The 24,663-nt window shown below is 38.0% G+C and overlaps 1 protein-coding gene across 1 annotated transcript; it reads left to right on the top strand.

Annotated features, from left to right (window-relative positions):
* The first annotated feature begins 6,642 nt into the window (after positions 1–6,642).
* LOC106827781 (olfactory receptor 7E24-like) lies at positions 6,643–14,164 on the top strand. The gene is given in 3 exon segments (XM_070491552.1): positions 6,643–6,671; positions 13,221–13,539; positions 13,541–14,164. Coding segments are annotated over 3 exon segments (972 nt in total).
* The last annotated feature ends 10,499 nt before the right edge of the window (positions 14,165–24,663 follow it).

The raw sequence follows: 24,663 nt of genomic DNA, 5'->3' as shown, positions 1-24,663 counted from the left end.
TCTCAGAGGTATGTGTGCCCTTTCTGGAATCTGAGTTGGAAAAATCAGCCAAACCTAACATGTAAATCAGTGAATAGTGCTTCCTTGGTCATGTACTTTTTCAGTCTCATGGTTTTCATTCCTATTCATGTTTCATACACAAAAGTTGCTTCTTTTGTTTGGTCTTTAATTGAATGGGGGAATCTTCTGGGATCCTTTGTACATCATAACGAATGCATGGGAGGTTTTCCTCAATAACCCAGGTATCTAGGTGAAATGCATAACCCTCTTGTCATATGCTTAAATTCCACATCCTGTTCTACAGTTCCTGCGTATTTCCCATATGAATTTTGCATCTGTCAAATCTATTTATTCAGGTAATGTCTGAGAATGCAGCTCATTGGATCTCAACCATGGATTTTATTGGAATCTCCTGGGGAGTCTTATAAATACTGATGACCAGCTCCCATCACCAAAGATTCTGATTTAGTCTAACTGGTGTACGTATAGGTATGAGCATCTTTAAAAGAATCTGAGATGGTTCAGCTGTGAGTTCCTGAAGAGATCAAGCTCAAAGTGGCAAGTTCTGAAAGAGCTAATTGTAGCTTCAGACAATGTCATTTTCTTCAATTTTTTTTTCTTCAAATACCTTGTCCTTCAACACTGTAAGATTTTCATTTGTGCTAGTTATTAAGCTATTGTCTCTCTGCTCCACATTCATGCTTCTGTACTTTTCTTTGTGATGCTAGGGTGGGTCTCTGAAATCACAGCTCTATTTTCCATGTGGCTTTATTGTTATGTATATTTAATAATTGGCAGTAAATTTCACTACACTCTAAAGTTAAGTTCAATATTCCCTTTACACTCCTAAGTTGTTGGTATTTATTAGCTTCTGTTTGGCACCACATTGTTCTATTTTTCCTGTTGCCTGCAGCAGCTATTTAATAAACTCCCTGTATTCAATTCTCTTTGTTGAAATAGTTAGCTTGGTTTCTTTTTTCTTGGCTGAACTCTGAATGATAAATCATAACATAAGGAGAAAGGTATATCATGAATTGAGTGCAATTGGAATATTGAAATATGAGCTCATAAAATAATAGTGGCTTTAAATATAAACTTTGTAAAGAGTGTACAACTGAGACTTAAGTGCTGATATCATATTTCCAGTCAATGTATGTCTCTAATGGTGTCTGAGGATTATTAAATCACAAATTTCATCATACATTAATAGAACTTTGTCTTCTTTTACTTTACCCTATTCAGCAAAAGTCTGTGTTGTCAGCAAAGATGAAGTCTTTCCTTTTAATAGTAACAGCTTGGTTAGGACTTTACCTTGTTACCAGGCTTCCCTGTCTTTTGTCATTATAACTCAGTCTTTGGGCTCCTTTTGCATTCTTAAAAATGAGTATCTATCTTTCCTTAGAGATGTCACACATAGTTTTTGGGTAGCGATCTTGGTTCTCTGAAAACCTGTCCAACAACTAGTTGAATTTACTCTGCCTTTTACTTCTAAGGTAAATCACCTACCAATTTCACTGACAATGGACTTTAAAACTGAGTGTGCTCTAACCTGGACGCCAGAAAGGAGACCTTCTAATTTTTGGAAATGAAACTATGAGCAATTTAAGGACTGGGACATAGTATCCTTAATGCTTATATTCCAAATCTAGCACAGTGAGGGCAGAGATTAGGCACAACTTTACTTTGTATAATGTTGAATAAATTATTCCCTCTCTTAACAGAGAAAGTGAACATATTTTTTAATCCACATAGTCAGCATTTCCCTTTCTCCCTGAACCAGTGGAAGTCCTGGAGAGTGTTCTATAAACTCTTCAGAGAAGACATTTATCGTTGGTTTATTTCAATTAGTATTAATATTCAACAGGAACTATATTTGCCCATCTAATAGCATGTACAAGATTAAAAGTCACAAAATAGGGGCCGGCCCCATGGCCACGTGGTTAAGTTTGCACACTGTGCTTTGGTGGCCTGGGGTTTTCGCGGTTTGGATCCTGGGTGTGGACATGGCACTGCTCATCAGGCCATGTTGAGGTGGCGTCCCACATGCCACAACTAGAAGGACCCACAACTAAAAATATATATATTTACAAACTATATACTGGGGGGATTTGAGGAGAAAACGAAGGGGAAAAAAAGTCACAAAATAAAGGGTGGGCTTATAAGTTCTACAAATAATAAAGGAATAAAAGGATAGAAATTTATCAAGAGGACATCTAAAAAGAGAATATAAAAAGGTGTTGGTCTTTTTGTTTCCATCAAGGATACTCATCATAGCAGGGAGAGGGGACTGGGAAAAACACAAAACAAATCACTCATAAACATATCTTTGGTTTTCATACCATGTCTTCTAAACTCAGTTTAGCAGTGACCCTAATATCTAAAATATCTCATTACTCATCTCTCTTCTAATCCTTCTCTACACTTTCTCCATTTGGTCTCCCCAAATTTTCCTCTGCCATTGATCCACGCACACATAATTAACATCTTTTCTTTTATCTGCAACTTAGTTGGGTATATATTCTAGTTTTCTACATATCAGTTAACGAGAAATCAATCTCTGAGATCCTCATACAGAGAACTGTGAGGCAGGAAGACTGCAAAGATAAGATGTGAAAGTTTGCAACAGACTCCCACACATCCCACTTTCTAAGCCCAAAGCACATTATATTAAAGATTTCAACACAAAGATTCTAAAGAAAACACATTTAGAGAGAGATTAATCTTCTCTAGTTGAGTATAAATGAGATGTTTGTTGAATGTGGGCACTGGATAGCTATGGCTTGCTCAGACATTGATGGACATGATGACATCAATGGAGGAACTCTACTGGTGTAAGAGAAACCAAAGGGATTTCTGACTGTATGGCAATGAGCAGCATAGTGGGATCTGCAGATGTACCCCAAACATTGCAAACCCAAAACGTGCAAATTCTTCCATGTGCCAGTTCTTCCCCAGGGAATTTTTCCTAAAAAGATGATGGTATGATGGGTTGGAGAAGATGTTGGAAAACTAGAAGAACAGCTCCATTGTCTTATTTTTCTTACAGCCAACAGTCCTGTTAGAGGGTCAGGATTGTTTGATGGGTGGCTTCAAAGATGCTCACAATTCCCCCTGCCACTTGTGTCCATGCCCTTGTATATCCACATCTCCTTGATTGCTGGATGGATGTAGTGACTTGCTTCCAATGAACAGAATTTGGAAATATATGGGTTTTCCCTCCCAATATTAATCTGTAGAAAGACTCAGCTTTGATCTTGCCTGCTCTCTCACCAGATGGCTCTGATGGAAGCCAGCTGCCATATTGACAACTGCCAGATAGAGAGGCCCATCTGGCAAGAAACTAAGGCAATCCTCTGACCCTAAAGGAGTTGAATTCTATCAACAGCCATGTAAGTGAGTTTGGAATTAGATACTCTCCAGTAAAGCCTTGAGATGACTGTAGCCCTGGCCTACATTTTAAATATAGACATCTCTGAGACCACTTGAAGTATCCAGGCAAACTATCAAGCTATCAGAAAATGCGTCAAAATAAACAGTTGTTTAATGTAACAGCATACATCTACTGGACAGAGAAACTAGAACCTGGACTGTCATTCAAAAGAGCATAAAACATAAATCTCCAACGCGTGAAAGCTCTAGACCAGAAGCTGGCAAACTACAGTTCACAAGCCTGTTTTTATAAAAAACATTTTATTGGAACAAAGCCATACTCATTTGTTCACTAAGGTTTGTGACTGTTTGTGCACTATTAAGGCAGAGCTGATTAATTACAGGCCATATGGTCCACAGAGCATAAAGGACTCTACCTGGGATTTTTCAGAGGAAAAGTTTGCTCATCTCTGTACTGGACCCAATTACCGGTTTACAAGAATTAAAAGAAATGTAAGAAACACTTAAACACACCATGAAAATAAAATTAGAAACATCAAAAAATGTGAGTTTCTAAAAGAATACATGACTCTTCAAAGTCAATATTTCAAGAAACAATAGCTCTGTTCTATGTTAAAAGAGACTAAAGAACATAAGCAACGTCACATGTAAATCTTGATAGAGTCCTAGATCCAAAACATATTTTGGAACAACGTAAATAATTTTTGTTTTTACAGAGTAGATGTTAGATGACATTATTTTTAATTTCCTTGGGTGAAATAATAGTACGATTTAGTCCTTATCTTAAGGAGATGTATTATTGAGTATTTAAATGTCCAGTATCATGTCTGCAGCATATTTTCTAACTACTCTCAAAGAGTTCACTAGAAAATGTATTTCTTTATCTAGAGACAGAGCAAGCATGCAAAATGCTAAAATGGATGAATCTACGTCAGTGGACACTCCTTGTACTAGTTGCTTACATTTTCTTTAGCTTTAAGATTTTTCAAAAGAAAAATGTCGGAAAAATACCCTCACTTCAAACACCCAGTTAAGGAGTAATGCAATTACTCAGGAGGTAGTGCTATAAAGCCTCCATTCTTTTCTCCTGGAGGCCTCTGGTTTGAAGCTCTGTGGGCACGTACAGGCCTAGGAAGTTCAGATGAAGAGACAGGTAACAGCCTTGTTTCTCTTTAGCAGAAACACTTGTGTTCTATATATGTTTCTAATTAGATAGGGAAATACCCACACCATAGACATCTAAGAAAGTATATTATCTTTCTACTTGAATGTAGTGTTTCAAACACAAGTAAGAAACACATAAAGACAAAGCCAAATTCTCACTTGAAACATTCTTTTGTATACAAAAGGAAACAGGCCATTTGGAACCAAGTTTCCCCCAGTGCTCACCAGAATATGCCAGAATTGCCAGGCCCCTGAAGAAGCAAGGACGGGCGGGCCGAGTCAAGGTCACTCCAACAGGAAAAATTCTTTTCCTTTTGGAGAAAAATCACAAAGCTTGTTTTGGAGGCTTCTGAAGAGGGGAGCAGTGTGGATGAAAAGACCCTATGAAAGCGCCTTTCCCACATTTTCCAACCCTGGGTATCTGGGGATCTATAGCACCAGCGGGCTATCCAGCAGTCTAGGCGAATGTGAACCGTGCAGGCCTGGCATCTCTAAACAGGCCTCTCAGCCTCCTTGACCGAAAGCGTACTTTGATTCCTGTCCTTAATTCCTACCCTTCTCCTGAGCCTCACTAGAGCCCACAGAGACTGGACCAGACCCTCTTGATAAGATTTAGGCTGTACCTAGGCCGCAACGGAAAAGAATGCAAGAAATTTGTGGTTTCACTTCTGCTTCTTGCCTTGACCCGGAAGGGACGAGGCTTCGGCGTTCCAGCCGTGACGTAAGTTCCACCGCTTTAGAGCATAAATTGTAGATTCCTCCCGCGTGGATGCGGTTGATCCCCCCAGCGTGGATGCGGTTGATCCCCGGGTCGGCTCATGTTAGAGGCCGAGGACAGGAAGAAGCCCAGAGGCCAAGGCTGGAGCTAGAACCAGGTATTTAAGCGGGTCTACTGGTGGAGGGCGGGGCCCATACATGGGTCGGGGTTGGAGGCGGGACGAGGCCCAGCTGCTGTTCCGAAGATGGAAAGTCAAGGCTGGGGTGGAGGCTCACCTCACAGCCTGCGCAGCAAAAGATTTTCTACCTTCCTTTCCCCACATTCCTAGAGTCTTTACAGTGAGTTTCCCATGTTGGTAAACCTGCAAAGCCGTGAAATAGTCTTGTCCTCCATTCAATCAATCCCGTATGTAGGGCTTTATTTGGACACCAAGCCAAAGTGTCCTCATTGATATTTTGCGTTTTCACTGGAACATTTTCTGTAAATTTTTTATTTTTTTCTGTTTGAAATATGTATTTCTGATTTTATTTTTGTGAAATAACACTGATGCCAGGCATTCTTCACTTATTTAGGAATGGTTCTAAAGTTTCTCTGGTAATCATGTTCGCTGTGGTTTTCACTGGATGGCCTTTGTAGAGTTAATAAAGATCTTTTAAAACACAGATTTAGTAACACAGTTAATCAAGAGTTCATGTGCATCGTCAAATGTGTTCTATGCATGTATTGAATTGAAATATATTTAGCTCTAATATTTCATCTTTTACTGTATAAATCATTTAATTTTTCTGTAGCCAAAGAAGTCTGTTTTTTAAAATAATAACCGGATTTCCTGCTTTGCCTTAAGTCTCTGCCAACTCTAGGTTATATACAGACCATATAATTTTCTTCTTAAATGTATTGTATTTAAAGACACTTTAATCTTTAATCATTGTGATTTGCTAAATTGAAAAGAAGCTGAATTTTATGCTAAGATCCTCTAACTTGGAAGTGAGAAGCAAGGAGTACAGTTGAAATTCCTCCTGAGGAGAGGAAAGACCTCGACCCTTTCAAGGACATTCACTTGTATGTTTTTCCTCTTCCATTAATATTATCAAATCCTCAGAGATTCAGATGGCATAGACCAATTGGCTACTTATGAGTTTTGAGCGTTGAGCCCCCAAGGTCATACAACTCTAAATAATTGGCTGGTGACTCCAGCTTTTTACTTTGTCAGTTCTACTATTGTACCTCTGAGCCTGTCTCCTCCCTGATGGGCATTTGCCTCAGACGGTCTCAGCGTGAATCTGTCTTCCTCCCAGCACTGAGGAGGAACCCTGAGCCTTCGTCACACATCAGGCAGGAGAGGGGCAGTGAATCCATCCTCGTTGGTCATGCTCCAACAGAGATGCAGCCCATCCCAGTAAGTGCTGTGGAAGATGGTGATTGGGGCAGGGACTGTTGGGGGAATTATTTCCTCTTCAAGAAGACAAATATGACAGCTGTACTAGACAGATGGGCGGGCATCAATATATAAAATTTCAGATCAGACACCTATGAAGTTTATGTTCTTGGTTCTGGTGGAGGTATGAGAATTCTAATTCAGAGTTCTGCCCCTACTGTCACTGGTTCTAGCTCTGATTGGCATCTCCCCTACCATAGAAGCAAATGGGTCTCTTTAAACTTTCCCCTAGGCACTTCAAAATGGTCATGAAGGCAATAGTGAAGATGAAGAGGAGGATGACATTAATCATAAGATCATATTTATTGACGGCTTCCTAAGTGAAGGATACTAATGTGTGTGTTTTATATATCTTTTTGGATTTCTTTTGCATAATGTCTCCCAAATTATAAGTGTACACATTATTATTGTTTTATGTAAGAGGAAAGAGTGGCAGCATTTTATGTTAATTTTACCAGGTTGTGAGTTAGAAAGAGTTGCTGCCATGTTTGAGTCTGGGCAGTCTGATGCCAGACTCAGGGTATTTGTCCAGTCTTCTCACCTGCACACCCAAATAGACATTTCAATTCCCTGTCAGTCCTGGCAGAGACCCCTTCTCACTGTGCTCTTTCTTTTAGGGGTTTCTGGTAAAACATAGTGGAGAGCAGGAGGTAGCACTTGCTGCATCAACTATAGGAAAGGTGGCTGAGATCATACGCAATGATGACAGTGAGTTGGCACACAATAATTTAGGGTAGATCTCTCTCTCTTGCCCCTTCTTCTGGATTTCACTTCACCTGTCCACTTACTCCTACATTCTTATTATTAGCCTACTCAATCACAAAAGGAAACATAAAGTCAGAGTCTTGGGGTCCATTCCTACTCAGGAAATGGAAACAGTTTAAAAATGTATCTCAGATGTACCTGTGGTTATGACATCTGTTCCTTTGCTTAAAAGTTTCAGAAAGTCTGGAAACGATGAAGTTGAGTGCATGGGACTCAGAGACTGACAATTTATTTTGAATCTTGCCTTCTCTCTTATTATGAGTGTTATGAGGCAAGTTCTTAGCATCTCTGGGACTTAAGCTTGTCCACTGAGTTGGTTCCTAGTTAATACAGCACCACTGAATAAGGATTAAACCAATAATAGATGCCCTATCTGCAAGAAATATGAGACGAATGTACAAAGTAAGGCCAAAATAAATTTTAGATATTTTATTAGTAGTAATGATAAAGCTAATTCTCATGTCATTTGGCTTAAATATCTGGTGACCTGAAGTTATGGTTTTCCTACATTCCTGACAGGACACTTTATTATTGTTTATACATCATTAGTATTTGGAGAGAAATGACTGAGTCACATATATTTATGAGCCTCTATCTTTTTGGCACAGAGGAGGAATTGAAAGCAAAAAGCTCTCAGTTAAATATTGAATAGACCCTTCCATTCATTGAATGACCTTCTATTCATAGAAATAATGAGTGGGCAATGTGGCTTCCACACATTTGACCATTCATGCCTTTTCAGGAATGTCCCATAGGACTGGAGACAAGATAAGATAGTGTTTGTTTGTGTCTATGTCATAGACTTTCTGAGGGACCTATTTTTTTTCCCATTTGATGGTATCTACAGCATTCAGTCATCTAAAACCATTGAAGAGGTTTTCACAAATCTGAAAAAAAGAGGCAGAAATGAAGTAGAAAGTAAATCAGGTGTAGGGCTGAGACACACTTTAGGGTTTCAGGTCATTTTATGCTCCAGTGTGCAGAGACAGGATAGGCTCTGAACTCTGTGCCATATAATCCATAAAATGTCATTAAATTTTTGGATTGTATTTCATTAATAAACACGCTATTCCAATATGATTGAAATTTTTGTTAAAAAATTAATCAAATATTTATTCAGTTCCAGACTTCCCTTAGGAGTCACACATGTTCCAGAGATGGGTGTTAGAGTCTCCATTTCTAAGAAGGAGTAGAAACACAGAGAGGTTGAGAGATTTACACACACTTCACACGTGGGCGGTGAAAGATTTGATACCGACCTTGATATCAGTTTCCCCACATTAAACCCAGCATATATGGGGTTAAAACCAAAACACTCATTCCCTGCTTACTTTCTGGCTTCCTGGCTCCAGAATCCACTATCCTCCATGGAGACAGACACCGTCAAGGACAAGCACCTGGACTATCTCCTCCCGCAAAGAGATATGGGCTGGTGGGAAAGCTGCTGACCAGCAAGGTCATGAGCTCCCTCCTCTCTGCAAGTAGTCTCAAGGTCAAAGACAGGCTGGTGGGAAAGCTCCGACCAGCAAAGCCATATGCTCCCCCTCCCCTACCTAAAACCCCAAATAAAAGCCCTTCCTTTTAGCTTTTCGGGGAGTTTGGGATTTCAGCGTTAGCTGCCCTCTCTCCTTGCTCAGTGCTGTGCAAAAATGAAATTCCTACTTTCTTCCACCACACCCGGTGTCAGAGATTGGCTTGCTGCACAATGGGTGAGCGAACTCACTTCAGGTTTGGTAACAGATTCATGACTCAAACATTGATCTCCTTGTCCCTGCACCCCTTCTCTATCACCTCCACTGTAACTAAGGCATAGTTCTTTTCAAACCTACTTTGGTCCCACGGGAGCAAATGGAGATAGAGAAAGTGATTCATCCTCTTTCGGTTCAGTGAGTCCATCTGTGAAATATGGTAATGAACTACTGCTTTATAGAGGCAATAATGGCATTAATGTGGTGGATTATAGGGTTTTCTATGAATAATCATGCACTTTACAATCAGTTTTGAAATCTAATGTACAAAATATTTTCTGTACAAGATGAATATTTAACGTGGATCTATCATGGAATCATTATCACAAGTCAGACTTCAAGGATATTTTCAAATGTATACCTTAACAACTAAAGGATGCAGTTGATAGAAAGTGGTTTTAGTAATGGGACAAAAAATATCGGCAATTATTTATTATTAAAATTGAACATGCACCTATTATTTACAAATTTTCACTTGTGTGATATAGAGAGGTACAAGATTTTTCATAGAATTGCTCTAAGAAGAAAGTGATATAAATAATAATATATAAATATATAGAATTTAAAATAAATATTTATTTAATATATCAATATAGTATATTAAATTGTAAATATTACATTATAAATATATATTAAATTTTTAAAATTTATATTAAAGTATGTAAGTATAAACTTATAAATTGAATAAAATGATGTCTTCCCTCACGTAATGTGTGCATCAGTAAAATGTTTGAAGTAGTTGTATGTACTTCACAAAGAGACTTACACACCATGTTGTCATAAACAAGTACATTTCGGCAGCAACATGTGTAGTCCACTGTTTGGGTAACCTTTTAAGAAAACTGATTATGGATACATAAATCAATATTGACATTAAGGAAACATTGACAAGATAATTACCCATCAAATTCATGACACTGGTTGCCTTTGGAGGACAGGTTTGCAGAGGAACATGATTGAGCCAAGATACCAAGAAACATCAAATATTATCAGTCACGTTTCAAATCTCTATAAAATATGAGACCTGAAGCAAGTATTATTAAATGTTTATGTCTTAATATTTGTGGTAGGTACTGATGATAGCAATGATAGGTAATATTAATGGAGCATTTCTAAATGTTGAGCAATATTCTAACGCAGTGTTCTTCAGCCCAAGCTGCACATTAAGATGACCAAGAACCTCACATGTAGAGAATTTGAGTTAATTGGTTCTAGGCTAAGGCCAGTGTATCTGTATATTTTAAAATAACCACAAGTAAGCATATCAATCAACTGGAATTGAGAACCACTGCTCTAAGCAATTTAAATGATTTCTTCCTTACAATATTCCCATATGGTAGGTTCAACTATTATCCCAATTTTACAGATGAGGAAACTATCTAGGAACATTTATATATATATATTTTTTTATTTTTCATTTGTTCTCAATTAAATCGTTGTGTGATCTGCCAAAATAATAAACCTGAATTACTTTCAGCTAGCTGAATTTATAGAATTGCAATCCCTGTATCACGAAAAATTAACATCAAAATCTACTAACTTGACCTAAGAAAGCTGGGCCTTAAACCTGACCATGGGACTTCCCCTAGTGCTAAACTCCTCAACTGTAAAAAAGAGGGCTTATGATCAGAAAGACAAGACCAACAAGTATTTGAAAAGGTACTCAACTTCACTAACCATCAGGGAAATGAGAATCAAAATCACAATGTGATATTGCCTCACACTTGTTAAATGGCTATGATCAAAAAACAAAAGACAATAAATGTTGGTGATTATGTGGAGAGAAGGGAATCCTGGCACACTGCTGGTCAGAGTGAATACTGGTATAGCTATAACGGAAAACAATATGGAGGTTCCTCAAAAAGTTAAAAACTACTGCTAATTAAAATGGAATTATCATATGATCCAGCAATCCAACCTCTGGGAATATGTCCAAAGGAAATGAAATTAGTCTCTAGAAGAGATATCTGCACACCTGTGTTCATTGCAGTATTATTCACATTAGCACAGATATGCAAGATATCTTTGCAAAGATAGTAAAGTGTGTCTGTTCCAAGATAAATTGATAAAGAAAATGTGATACAGACACAAACACATATGCACTGGAATATTATTCAGCATAAAAAAAGAAATCCTACCATTCATGACAACATGGATGGACCTGAAGGAAATTATGCTTATGAAAATACTTCAGAGATAGCACGACAAATTCTGTATGATCTCACTTCTATGTGGAATCTAAGAAAATTAAAGTCATCCAACCAGGGATTAAAACTGTGCCTGTCAGGGCCTGAGGGGTGGGAGAAATTGGGAGATGTTGGTCAATGGGTACAAACTTCCAGTTAGAAGATGAATAAGTTCTGGAGATCTAATGCACAGCATGGTGACTATAGTTAATTATACTGTATCTAATAGTTGAAATCCACTAAGAAAGTAGATCTCAAGTATTCTCACCACACATCAAGAAAAAGGCAAGTATGTGAGGTGATGGATGTGTTAATTAATTTGGTTGTGGTAATCATTTAATATCTATATTAAATCATCACATTGTACACCTTAAAAAAACCTGCATGTTGTATAACCTAAATGTATACAATTTTTGTCAATCATACCTCCATTAAGCTGGAAAAAAAAGGAAAAAAAAACAATGAAGCAGTATTATCAGGCCACTACAGAATGGAGTCCAAAAAAAACAGAGTGGTTTCACACACCAAACCTTTTACTGAGATTGTATGGAGCTGACACAAATAAATCTGTATAAAATTTTTTAAAAAATTTGGTTTCTTAAATTTCATTATTGTTTAATCATTGACAGATGCTCTGTACACTACCACCATCTTCATAGTCATAAATGCTTATGATTATGTGCACTTAGATAAACTATATTTACAAATATTTGAAGTACACCAAAGCCAAAGATAGGAATTATATAAGAAATGACTTTCAAAAGCCAGTGTCATATTTAAGTAATCACTTATTTCCGTGAAGGAGGGGAGACAGAAAACTAAGAATGATAAAACTCATGAAAATAACTATCATATAAAAGTGTTTTCTCTTTAAAAACATTCAACTTTAATTTAGAATCCAGATTATGCGGTCTGGCCTTTTATAGAGTGTTTTTATAAATATTCGAAACGAAGAATATCTAGCATTGTATTTGAATAAAATAAGGTATATTTAACTACTTCTTAATTTCTTTAAATTCAAATGATTTTTTTTTCTCAAAAGGGGAAGGGTATTTCTTATTCTATATTTTTCTCAAAGAAGTAGGCTGTATTTTACTGTTGTGAACTTAAAAAAGCAAATTCAACTGTTATTTTACCCTCAAAATGAGTTTATTCAAGAATAGCCAAAAATAGTGCAACCCAGGATGTACATGATATGGTGAACCATGGGCAAATCTGGAGAAAGAAAAGTGTGAGCTGCATTTATAGAGTCAAAGGGGGAGTAGGGAGGGGCAGATGTAAATGAGAGCCTATTAGGGGAAAATAACAATCTAGCATGACAACAGCTCCTCACTGGCTGAGCTGTGACATTTCTCCTTGGTTGGTTTGTTGCCAGGTGGGGAGAGAAATCTTTAGTAGTAAAGCAGTTTCTCTTCCTGTGCAAGATGCAAGCTTAACTCTCTTCCTGTTTGATTTAATTGCCCATGTGTGTAGGGCATGAGAGCTCCCCTTATAGGCCTTCCTACTTCAATTTATGTTCATTTTTAATTTCCACCCTGTGATCATGAGTTTATTATCTCTAATGTTCTTGCTCCTCTAGTTCTCTTCAGTTGAGTTTCTCTAAAGTAAGTGCGTATAGAAAGAGATGAATAACTCAGAAATCAATGAAGAAACCGTTCTAAAAAAATTGAATTTGAGGCAGTAAGGAATATCGCTTCAAGTACTGGGATGTTTGACCTTACAAGTGAATTGCTTGAATCCAAAATAGGGACACAGTGCTGGGTGTCCATTTACTGTTTTCTTTTTTCCATCACTCTTTTCTTTTTCAAAAGGTGTCCAAGCTACATAGAACCACAGAATCTAACAAGTGTTTCAGAATTCTTCCTCATGGGCCTCTCAGATGATCCAGAACTGCAGCCTTTGCTCTTTGGGATGTTCCTGTCCATATACCTGGTCACCATCTTGGGGAACCTGCTCATCATTCTGACCATCAGCTCTGACTCCCACCTCCACACCCCCATGTACCTCTTCCTCTCCAATCTGTCTTTGGTTGACATTGGTTTCATCTCCACTACTGTCCCCAAGATGATTGTGAACATCCAAACTCACAGCAGAGTCATCTCCTACGTGGGCTGCCTGACACAGATGTCCTTTTTTTATCCTTTTTGGATGTATGGATGGTATACTTCTGACTGCAATGGCCTATGACCGGTTTGTGGCCATCTGTCACCCTCTGCACTACTCAGTCATTATGAGCCCACGTCTCTGTGGCTTCTTAGTTTTGGCATCTTTTTTAATTAGCCTTTTGGACTCCCAGATGCACAATTTGATTGTATTACTACTTACCTGCTTCGAGAATGTGGAAATTTCTAATTTCTTCTGTGACCCTTCTCAACTCTTCAACCTTGCCTCTTCTGACACCTTCACCAATAACATAGTCATGTCTTTTGTTGGTGCCATTTTTGGTTTTCTCCCTTTCTCAGGGATCCTTTTCTCTTACTATAAAATTATTTCCTCTATTCTGGGAGTTCCATCAATAGCTGGGAAATATAAAGCTTTCTCCACCTGTGGCTCTCACCTTTCAGTTGTTTGCTTATTTTATGGAACAGGCCTTGGGGTTTACTTTGGATCTTCATTGTCACCTTCTCCCTGGAAGGATGTGGTGACCTCAATCATGTATACCATAATCACTCCCATGCTGAATCCCTTCATTTACAGCCTGAGGAACAGGGACATCAAGAGTACCCTGTGGAGACTCTACAGCAGAGTAATCTAATCTCAGTATGTATGCAGTCCTTTCTGGAGTGTGGGTTGGAAAAATCCGCAAAACCAAACATGTAGACCAGCCAATACTTGTTCCTTGGTCATATTATTTTTTTCAGTATCATGGTTTTCATTCCTCTCCATGTTTCATATATGAATGTTACTTCCTTTGATTTGCCCTTCATTGGACTAGGGGACTGTTCTGTGATCCTTTGTACATAATGAATGCATGAGATATTTTCCTCAGTGACCCTGGTATCAGATGAAATGCACACGTCTCTTGTCGCATACTTAAATTTTACATCCTTTTCCATGTTTCCTGTGCATTTTTCCATACAAATTTTGAATCCGTGAAATCTGTTTATTCAGGAGATGTCTGGGGATGCAATTCATTGGTCCTCAAACATGGATTTTATAGGAATCCCCTGGGGAGTTTTATAAATATTGATGACTGGGTCTCATCACCAGAAATTCTGATTTAATTGGTCTAGTATGCATCTAGGTATGAAGATTTTTAAAAGCATCCAAGATGGTTCAGTTGTGAGTTCCTAAAGAGGTGAAGCTCAAAGGGGCAAGTTATAAGAGAGCTTATTCTAACTCCAGTAATCTGATTTTCATCAAATACACTATACTTCCACACTGTAAGATTTCACTTGTGCTCATTATTAAGGTGTTATTTCTCTATTTCAAACTCACCCTTCTATATTATCTTATGGTGCTAAGGTAGGTGTCTTAAAATCACTGCTCTATTTTCCATCTGGCTTTCCTGTTACATACGTTTAATAATGGCCTGTTAATTTCAACACACTATAAAGTTAATTACACGTCTAATACCCATAAGCCCTTGGTATTTATTGGCTTCCATCTGGCACCACATTGTTCTCTTTTTGCCTTTGTCTTGCAGTATCTATTTAACCAACTTCCTATACTCAATTAAATTCATTGAAATAATTAGCTTGGTTTTATTTTTCATGACTGACTCATGAATGATAAATCATAGTATGGGGTAAAAGGTATATTATGAATTGCATGCAATTAGAACATTGAAAATGTGCTCATAATATAAAAGTGGTTTAAAATATATATCTTTGTTAAGAGTGTACAACTGAGGTTGAAGTACTAGTATGACATTGCTAGTTGATGTGTGGCTCTATTGGTCTCTGAAGATTATTAAACCACAAATTTCATCATAAATGAATTGAACTTTATCTTCTTTTACTTTACTCCATGCAGCAAAGGTCCATATTGTCAGCAAACATGAACTCTTTCCTTTCTCTAGTAGCAGCCTGGTTAGGGTTTCACCTTGTTACCATACTTCCCTCACTTCTTTCATGATAATTCAGTCTTTGGGGTCCATTTGTGTTCTTCAAAATGAGTAACCCTCTTTCCTTAGAGATGTCACCCATAGTTTTTGGGTAGTAATCTTGGTCCTCTGAAAACCTGTCCAAGAACTAGTTGAATTTACTCTGCCTTTTACCTCTAAGGTAAATCACCTACCAACTACATTGATAAGCAACTTTGATGTTGGAGAAAGGAATGAACTTGATAGATGATTAAGCCATAGTAGTGTGTGGGAAGATATCACCCAATACAATTACTACATTTCTATATTTGCGTATCCACTTCTGCAAGCCTATATGATAATCAAAGGACCTTGAAAAGTGGGAACTTATCTTGCCTTTTGATGTCAAATTGTAGACTTCCCCCAGTGTAGCACGTTGTGTTTTCTCTAGATTTAGATCTATAAGAGTGTTAATGGTCTGATAACACTAAACATGGTGTGACAATACTTAAATAGAATATGAAACACAGATAATAGAAAGAATGTGAGATACGAAGTCACTCCACTACCCAGATACTGGCTCAAAAATTTGAAACCTTTGGCAACTCAGTGTTCCTTTCTGAGCCTCAAAATCCTCAGCAGGAAATTAAAGTGCAAGAGTGTTTATCTTTCAAAGTTGTGCAACAATTATATACAATTGTGTCATGGACCAGTCAAACAGTAGTTTCCCATCAAACAGCAAATCCTATTATAACATTAAAGAAGTTAATTTAAATAAGCATTCCAGTAATTCATAAGTAACCTGATGTTACAAACTGTGTGACTTTGAGTATGATACATAACATTTCTGTTCAAATGCCTTATCTGTAGAGTCATGAAAACAAGAGCAGTTAACTGAGCTTGGTTAAGAAGATGCAATCAAATGGACTGAATAGAACACTATTTAGTATATAGTAGTGGGTCAATAAGGGCAAACTGTCCTAATCAATAATTAACAGGCCAGTGGACAGTTTAAGCATATGGGCTTTGTAGGCTGAAATTAGATTTACAACATCAGCTCCTCTAATTTATTAGCTGAGTACATTGGAATATATTTTTTTAACTCTCATGGCCTCTAATGCTTCATTTTTAATGCTATTTAGCTGAGAGTACTCTAGGATTAAACAGATAATAAACACATGGTAAGAACTAAATAAATATGATTATCGTTTTCATCATCATCTACCCTAAGGTTGATGTGTTACTTTTTTCAATTTTACTGAGATATGATTGACATATAACATTGTGTAATTTTAAGACATGCAATGTATTGATCTGATGCACTTAAACATTGAGAACTGATTACCAACATAGAGTTAGCTAACTTGTCCATCATGTCACATAACAACCATTTCTTTTTCATGGTGACAACATTTAAGATCTACTCTCTTAGCAACTTTCAAGTATATAATACAGTGTTGTTAACTACAATCACCATGCTGTACAATAGATCCCAAGAACTGATTCATCTTATAACTGGAAGATTGTACCCTTGACTAACATCTCCCCATTTCCCCACCACAATTGTCTAGTAGCCGTCATTCTACTCTCTGTTTCTGTGAGTCTGTTTTTTTTAGATTACACATATAAGAGATATGCAGTATTTACCTTTCCCTGTCTGACTTATTTCACTTAGCTTAATGCCCTCAAATTCTACTGATGTAATCACAAATGGCAGGATTTGCTTCTTTCTCGTGGCTGAGTAATATTCCATTGTATATATACACAGCACATCTTCTTTATCCATTTATATGTTTACAGACACTTGGGTTGTTTCATATCTTGGTATTGTGAATAAAGCTGCAATGAACATGGGAATGCAGATATCTCTTCAGAGTCCTCATTTCATCTCCTTTGGATATATGCACAGTAGTAGGGTTGCTGGATCATATGGTAGTTCTATTTTTAATTTTTCAGGCACCCACATACTTTTTTCCATAGTGGCTGCACCAATTTACGTTCCCACCAACAGTGCACAAGTGTTCCCTTTTCTCCACATTCTCACCAACATTAATCATGTCATTTTTTGAAGATAGCCATCCTAACAGGTGTGAATTGATATCTCATTGTGGATATGATTTGCATTTCCTTGATGATGAATGATGTTGAGAATCTTCCATGTACCTGTTGCCCATGTGTTAGATTTTGGAAAACTTTCTATTCAGTTCCTCTGCCCATTTTTTAATGGGCTGTTTATTTTTTTGCTACTGAGTTGTGTGAAACCTTTATATATTTTGAATATTAACCCCTTATCGGATACATGATTTTGAATATATTCTCCCATTCTGTAGGTTGCTTTTTCATTTTGTTGACTGTTTCTTTGGCTATGCAGAGGATTTTTAGTTTGGTATAACTTCACTTCATTATTTTTGCTTTTGTTGCTTGTGCTTTTGGTGTTGTATCCAGGAAATCACTTGCAGACCGATGTCAAGGAATTTTTCCCAATGTTTTCTTCTGGGAGTTTTATGGTTTCCTGTCTTGTGTTTAAGTCTTTAAATTGTTTTCAGTTCATTTTTGTGAGCAGTGTGAGATAAGGGACCAATTTTATTCTTCGGCATGTGGTTATCCAGTTTTCCCAGCACCATTTATTGAAGAGAATATCCTTTCCCCATTGAGTGTTATTGGTTCCCTTGTCAAATATTAGTTGAGTGTATATACAGAGGTTTATTTCTGAGCTCTCAATTCTGTACCATTGAACTCTCTGTCTATTTTTATGCAAGTGCCATACCCACTCATGCTAATATTTGTGGTCCTGCTCTTCTTCCCTGTTTCTATCTGTGTCTATATGTCTAAGCCTTGCCATTCTCTGGGTGGGGTGAAACTAAGGCAGGTCCTTTGTGCAGGGCACTGAAAGGGTGGGGAAGCTGCTTATCCACCCCACAATCTCTTTCGCAGTGAGAGGATCTCTTGCCAGCTGGGGAGTTTCCTTTTGGTGCTGACCAGTGCTGGGCTGGGGGATGGGATGATGCCGGTAAGTTGAAGCTGATCTTCCTTCCCTTTTGTGTGTTTATTCTTGGGTGTTTTGTTGCACTGTGTGGCTGAGAATTCTTAAGTAGACTCCTGAGCTATCCCAGAACTGTGTTTGTTCATGGATAGCTGTCTAATTGTTGATCTTTTTCAGGGGGACAGACGCTGGGTACTCCTACTTCACTATCTTGGTTTTGTCAAGTTTTCTTAATATCAGTTAATGACAAACCAATATCTGAATTCCTTATCCAGAGACCACTGTGCCAGGAGGACCAAATGGTAGGATGTAGAAGGTTGTAAAAGACCATCATTTCCATATAACTCACTTTATAAACTAGAACAAAACAGACAGGCCAAATGCACTTTTATTTAAACTTTAAGATCTGTGAACACAAAGTAATCTAATCAAAATGCATTCTGGAGCAAATGAGCTATTCTCGATGAGTAGAATTCAGAAGCCACAGGACATTTGCTGACCTGGGGCACAAAATGGCTGCAGCTTGGTGTCATATCAATGGAAGGACCCTGGTAATCTAAAAGAAACCATGTTGGCTTCTTCTGACTGCATATCCTGAAGAAAGATTGTGGATCCTACAGAAATACCAAATCAAAGGCAATTTCTACCCATGTACCAGTTCTTCTGCAAGGAAATTTTGCTGAGAGCATTGTGGTATTATGGATGTGGACTATCTTGGGAAGCAGAGAGTCATCCCCAGAGTCTTGTGGTTGTTATAGAGCAGCATCCTGATAGAGGGTGAAGCCTGCATGGTGGGCAGATACTAACATGCTCCCAACAACTTCCACTTTCATTGTTCATGCCATTGTGGAGAACAATTTCCTTGAATGTGTCTTGGGCCTAATGACTTGCTTCCAACCAACACAACATGGCAAAACTGATGAGATATCACTTCTGACATTAGGGTACAAAAAACTCTGGCTTTCATCTCCCTGGGCCTCGTTTCTCTGTCATATGTCTGTTTGTTCTAATGGAAGCCACCTTCCATGTGTGAACTTCCCCAGTAAGAAGCCCGTGTAATGGAGAACTGAGGAAGACCTCTTGCCAACAGTCCACAAGGAACTGCATCCTTCCAAAACCTATGAGAAGGAGCTTCAAAACAGTTTTTTTTCCCAGGTGAATCTTGAGGGCACTGCAGTCCTAGCTGACACATTGATTACAGTCTTGTTATATATACTGATTTATTTAAGACAAGTAGAAAGCTATAAATAAATGCATAGAAGTCAATAGTTTTCTAGTATATGAACATATATCAGTGAAGGAGAAAAATTAGAACTTATACTGTTGGGGCTGGCCCCATGGCTGAGTGGTTAAGTTCACATGCTCTACTTTGGTAGCCCAGGGTTTTGCTGGTTCAGATCCTGGGCATGGACCAAGCACTGCTCATCAAGCCATGCTGAGGCAGCATCCCTCATCATGCAACCAGAAGGACCTGCAACTAGAATATACAACTATGTACTGGGAGGCTTTGGGGAGAAGAAGAAGGGAAAAAAATTGGCAACAGATGTTAGCTCAGGTGCCAATCTTTAAAAAAAGAAAGAACTTAGGCTGTCATTTAAATAAGCAAAAAAACCCTAAGAAAGGGAATATTTCTCTTAGAGACAGAAATCTTAACTGAGAAAATGGAAATAGTTTCAAATTCTTATTATAGAAGAATAAATTCTCCATAATTTAATGATTAACACAATGAATCTGAAGTTGTCAAAGTCAAAAAGTCGTAAATTAAATTGAAAAAAAGAGTCTGCTCTTTATGTTAATATTTTTGAAATTGGAATTCAGAAATGAAGTGTACAAATGAGCTTTCTTTTGAGAAGAAGAAGGGCCCAGACTCTTCTAAATATATTCAGGTTTCTCCTTTTCTTTTTCTGCTAATATTAGGAAGTCCTCAGAGTTTAGTATAACATGGACTGATTTCACTAATTATGATCTCTGTGCACTGAGCTCTCAAGGCCATATATGAGTGAATAATTAGCCAGTGCCTCCAGCCTTCCAATGTGCTTATCCCAGTTATCTTCATACTTGAATCTCCTCCACCCAGAGTCATCATCTCCATCAGGGGGTCCATGCCTGAGCCTGTCTTCCTGCCAGTCCTAGGGACAGAGCCTCAGTCCTCATCATTCACCAGGCAGGAGAAGGAAGTGGATCCAAACTCCTAGCTTATGACTCAGCAGAGATACAGCATGGACCAGTGAGTACCCAGGGAGATTGTGGACGGGGGAGGGACTATGGAGGATCTTGTTTCCTCATTATCAAGACACACAAAACAATTGAGATAGCCAGATGAGAGGATATCAATATGCAATGTTTCAGCTCAGAGGCCAATGAAATTTATGGGTTTTTTTCTGTTGGGGATTTCAAAACTCTCATTTAGAATTCTGCTCTCCTCCACCACCATTTCTAGGTTCCATAGGCATCGCCCACACCAGAACATGAATTGGACTTCTCAAAAACATATCCTACATTCTCCAAAATGATCATGATCATGGTGGCGATGAGGAGAAAAGCCATAAGGTCATGAAATTTTATTGAGTGTTTCCTGTGACAGGCTTTGAGCAATGTGCTATGTAGATTTTAAATTTTCATCTGTATTATCACCTCCCAAGCTACTGGTGCACCCATTATCATTATTTTACAGTTGAGGAAAGGAGTTCAGAATTTTTACTTAATTTGTACCAGGTCCTGGGTAAAAAGGGGTGAACTCAGGTTTGGATCTGAGCAGCAAGACTCTATTCACAGGGAACAGGACAATGTCTTTCCATACGATTTAGTTTCATGTGGCTATTGACCCCTTGAAATGTGACTAGACCAAACTGAGACGTTCTGTCAGTATATTTCACTTTGAAGATTTAGAAAAAAAATAAAGTAAAATATCTCAATTTTGTATATTGGTGAAATTATAATATATTGGTGAATTATAATAGAAGGTTAAGCAAAATGTTAAAATAAAATAAGAAAACAACCAATCTGCTCAAACTTTCCTTTTTCTTTCCAGGTCACTCCAGTCAGAATTATCAATGAGCCTCATTCATTTCTGATTCCCCAGCACCTACACTTTGGTTTTCATAGCATAGGCAACCAAAACAAAAGATATATGTATAAAAAGTTCTCTGTTAATTATTGATTACCCTTTGTTAATTCACAGGAACACAGCATAGTCAATATGGCTTCCACACACTGAGGGCTTTCCTACCTGGGCTTTCATCCCTTCCAGGGATGGTCTGTATGACTAAAGCAATGAATGAGATTCGTCATTTCCTTCCAAGTGCTCTTTCCAGAGTGGCAAATTAATCAAACCTGAAAAGGAGGTCACGGAAACCTCCAATTTATAGCCAAGTCAAACAAAAGTTGTGGGTAACCTGGGAACATACTACTTATGATTAGCATCTGAAACGGAGTGAGAGCAGTCTTATGGGTTTTGAAACTCCAGGCAGATAGTGCTAGAATTGAATTAAATTGTACGACACTCAGCTGGTGTCCTGGAGAATTGCTTGGTGTTGGGAAAACCCCCCACATTTGGTCAACAGAAATGAAGTATTCTGTGTAAAAATAAAGGAGACACAAGAGGAGGTGAAAAACTGGGTAGGTTTTTCCTAGAGTGCCAAAGACTTAATTTCGGTTTAGTCACAATGCCCATGTCCACTATAGGATTTTTGAGGGCAATAGGTGCTATAGCAACAGGGAATTCAGGCAAGACAATGGTTCCAATGGTGAAGGTGAGGCATAGTGTTCATCCTCTTGTTTTGTGTTCAAGAACCTCCCTAAGGTTACAGAGGATACCTTGTTTAAATTTAGTTGGATCCCCAGCTATTACTGTAATTTGAGACCCAGTATTGATTGAGGACATGAAAGTTTGCCGATCAGAGCATTTAAGCAGTTATTAAAGTTAATTCAGAACCTATGTTGAAGAGATGCAAAAACTAATTGGTGCCCTTTCACTTTTTGTTCTATAAATTCCTTTAGTAAATTGTGGGCTTCCAACTGAATCAAATTGTATATCTCTGTTTCAGTTTTTTGTTTCCTTCCTTATATCCAGGTTTCTTTCTTTCTCTTCTTTTTCTCTTTTTATCTATTTACTTTTATCACTGGATATACTTCAAGAGAGGTCCTCTCCATGCTGCTCATATTTAGAAATTTATTTTTTCCAGAGAGCTTCAAATCAATATCTTCATAATTAGGGACCTCCTCCACGATAATGGTTGTTTTATAGAGTTGATGTACCCTGTGCTTAAATCAGGTTGGAATTAATCCTTTCACTGTGCTACAGTGGTGCCATGGGTGTTTCTCCCTATAACTATGAGGATCTGGATCTTTGTTGGGACAAAGGCATGGAGCAACAGCAGCAGCAGAATATTTAAAGGTTCTGGTCTGTTTTGGGGAGTGCAGATCTCAGCATGACGCAAAATGGCTCCTTTTCTTCTTCTTTCTCTTCTTCTTCCTTTTCCACCACCTCCTCCTCCTCTTCTTATTTTTTCTTCTCCTTCTCCTTCTCCTCTCTCCCTTTTTCTCTCTCGTTCTTTCCCTCTCTCCCCTAATGACCACTCTTTTGTGAGCAACCACCAAATTCACCTATTTCTAGCCATATTGACTATGCTGTGTTCCGTAGGATATAAAGAGTAGAGTATACTCTTTCCCCTGAGTTCCCACAAGGGCCACTGCCTGGCTGAAACACACCACCAATCAGGGTAAGAGTCTTTCCCCTGACCATAGCATCAGTTACAGCTTTATTCTAAGACATACAAATAGGTCAGGGCTGAGACACAAGACCCAGGGCCACATTAAGGAAGGATCCAATCCCACACTCTTGCTTTTAATCGCCATGTAATTATTGAAATATCTAAATTAGCTAAGTTAGATCTATAAGAGAGGATTTGAGGGACTCAACAAAGGCTGCACAATGCAGTGCAGTCCAAAGTGCAAGCTTCTAGCAGGTGGTAGCTCAAAGTGCATACTTATCAGTCCATAGAGCCAGGGAGCAAGCCAGAGCAAGGGAATAAAGAACTCTGAGGGCAGTGGCCATTGTCTCAATGCCCCATTCACTGCATTAAGTGTGGTGGACCCTCTTCAGAAATAACACGGACTCGCACTCAGAATTTGGCTTGGATGTCTAGGCTGATAATGCAACAAAGACAAGATATAAAAAGTGCTATTTCTCATATAAATATCTCCCTGTCTGAGGAGAGCAAAGCATGCCTTCTAAGCTGGTGTTAAATGACTCAAGAGTTCCAGAAACGTGGCTAACTTGGGTTTTTTATTGTGGCCATGGTGTGGGTTCACAGTGAGAGTTCCTGCATATGTGTATGGGCCTGCAAGGTTTGAATATCTCGCTGTGGCCAATGGAGGGAAGACACAGGCTTTCTTTTTTTATTGCGATATAATTGACATATAATATTATGTTAGTTTCAGGTGTACAACATAATGATTCAGTACTTAAATATGCTATGAAATGATTACCACAATAACTCTGGTCAACGTGTCACCATAAATAGTTCCAAACATTCTTTCCTTGTGATGAGAACTTTTAAGATCTACTCTCTTAGCAACTTTCAAATATGCAATACAGTATTATTAACTATAGTCAATACACTGTAGATTATATTCCCATTACTTTTATTTTATAACTGGAGGACAAGGTTTTTTATCAGCTTGCCCAGATGTTGGGTGGAATTGGAAGAGAAAGAGGTTCAGTTCAAAAACTGTTAGCAGCCAAACATCACACACAAAAAATAGAGTCAGACACTTTACAGCATAGTTCTTATAGATTGTTCATAAACAGTCTCAGTCAAGGAAATTAATTGTCCTGCATCTGGATAAAATAAATTACATTTGAGTGCTTACTTGTGTCCTTTAATTAAAACAAATTTTTTCTTTAAGGGAGAGGATATTTCTTATTTCTTTCATTTCCTTCAAAGAAGGGAACTAATATGTTAGTGTGATTATGGATTTTTAAAATTTCTAAATATATCTGCTAATTTCTTTAGCTCAGTCTTTCCACAGTGGACACACATAGAAATAGGTGAATGGAGCAAAAGCCAAAGAGAAAAGAGTTCTGAGAAGAATGTGTTTGCCACAACTGAGAAATATTGCTAAAGGGATATGATCTTCAAGCATGAATACTTCATTTATGAACTGCTTGAATCCAAAATACAGACAAAATGATGGGTACCTGTATACTTGTTTCCTTTACATCATCTCTCATTTCCTTTCCAAA

Source organism: Equus asinus, chromosome 20 (genome assembly GCF_041296235.1).
Source record: "Equus asinus isolate D_3611 breed Donkey chromosome 20, EquAss-T2T_v2, whole genome shotgun sequence".
Classification (NCBI taxonomy): Eukaryota; Metazoa; Chordata; class Mammalia; order Perissodactyla; family Equidae; genus Equus; species Equus asinus.
The sequence above is the reverse complement of the archived record's forward strand: the minus strand, read 5'-3'. Positions and strand labels throughout refer to the sequence as shown.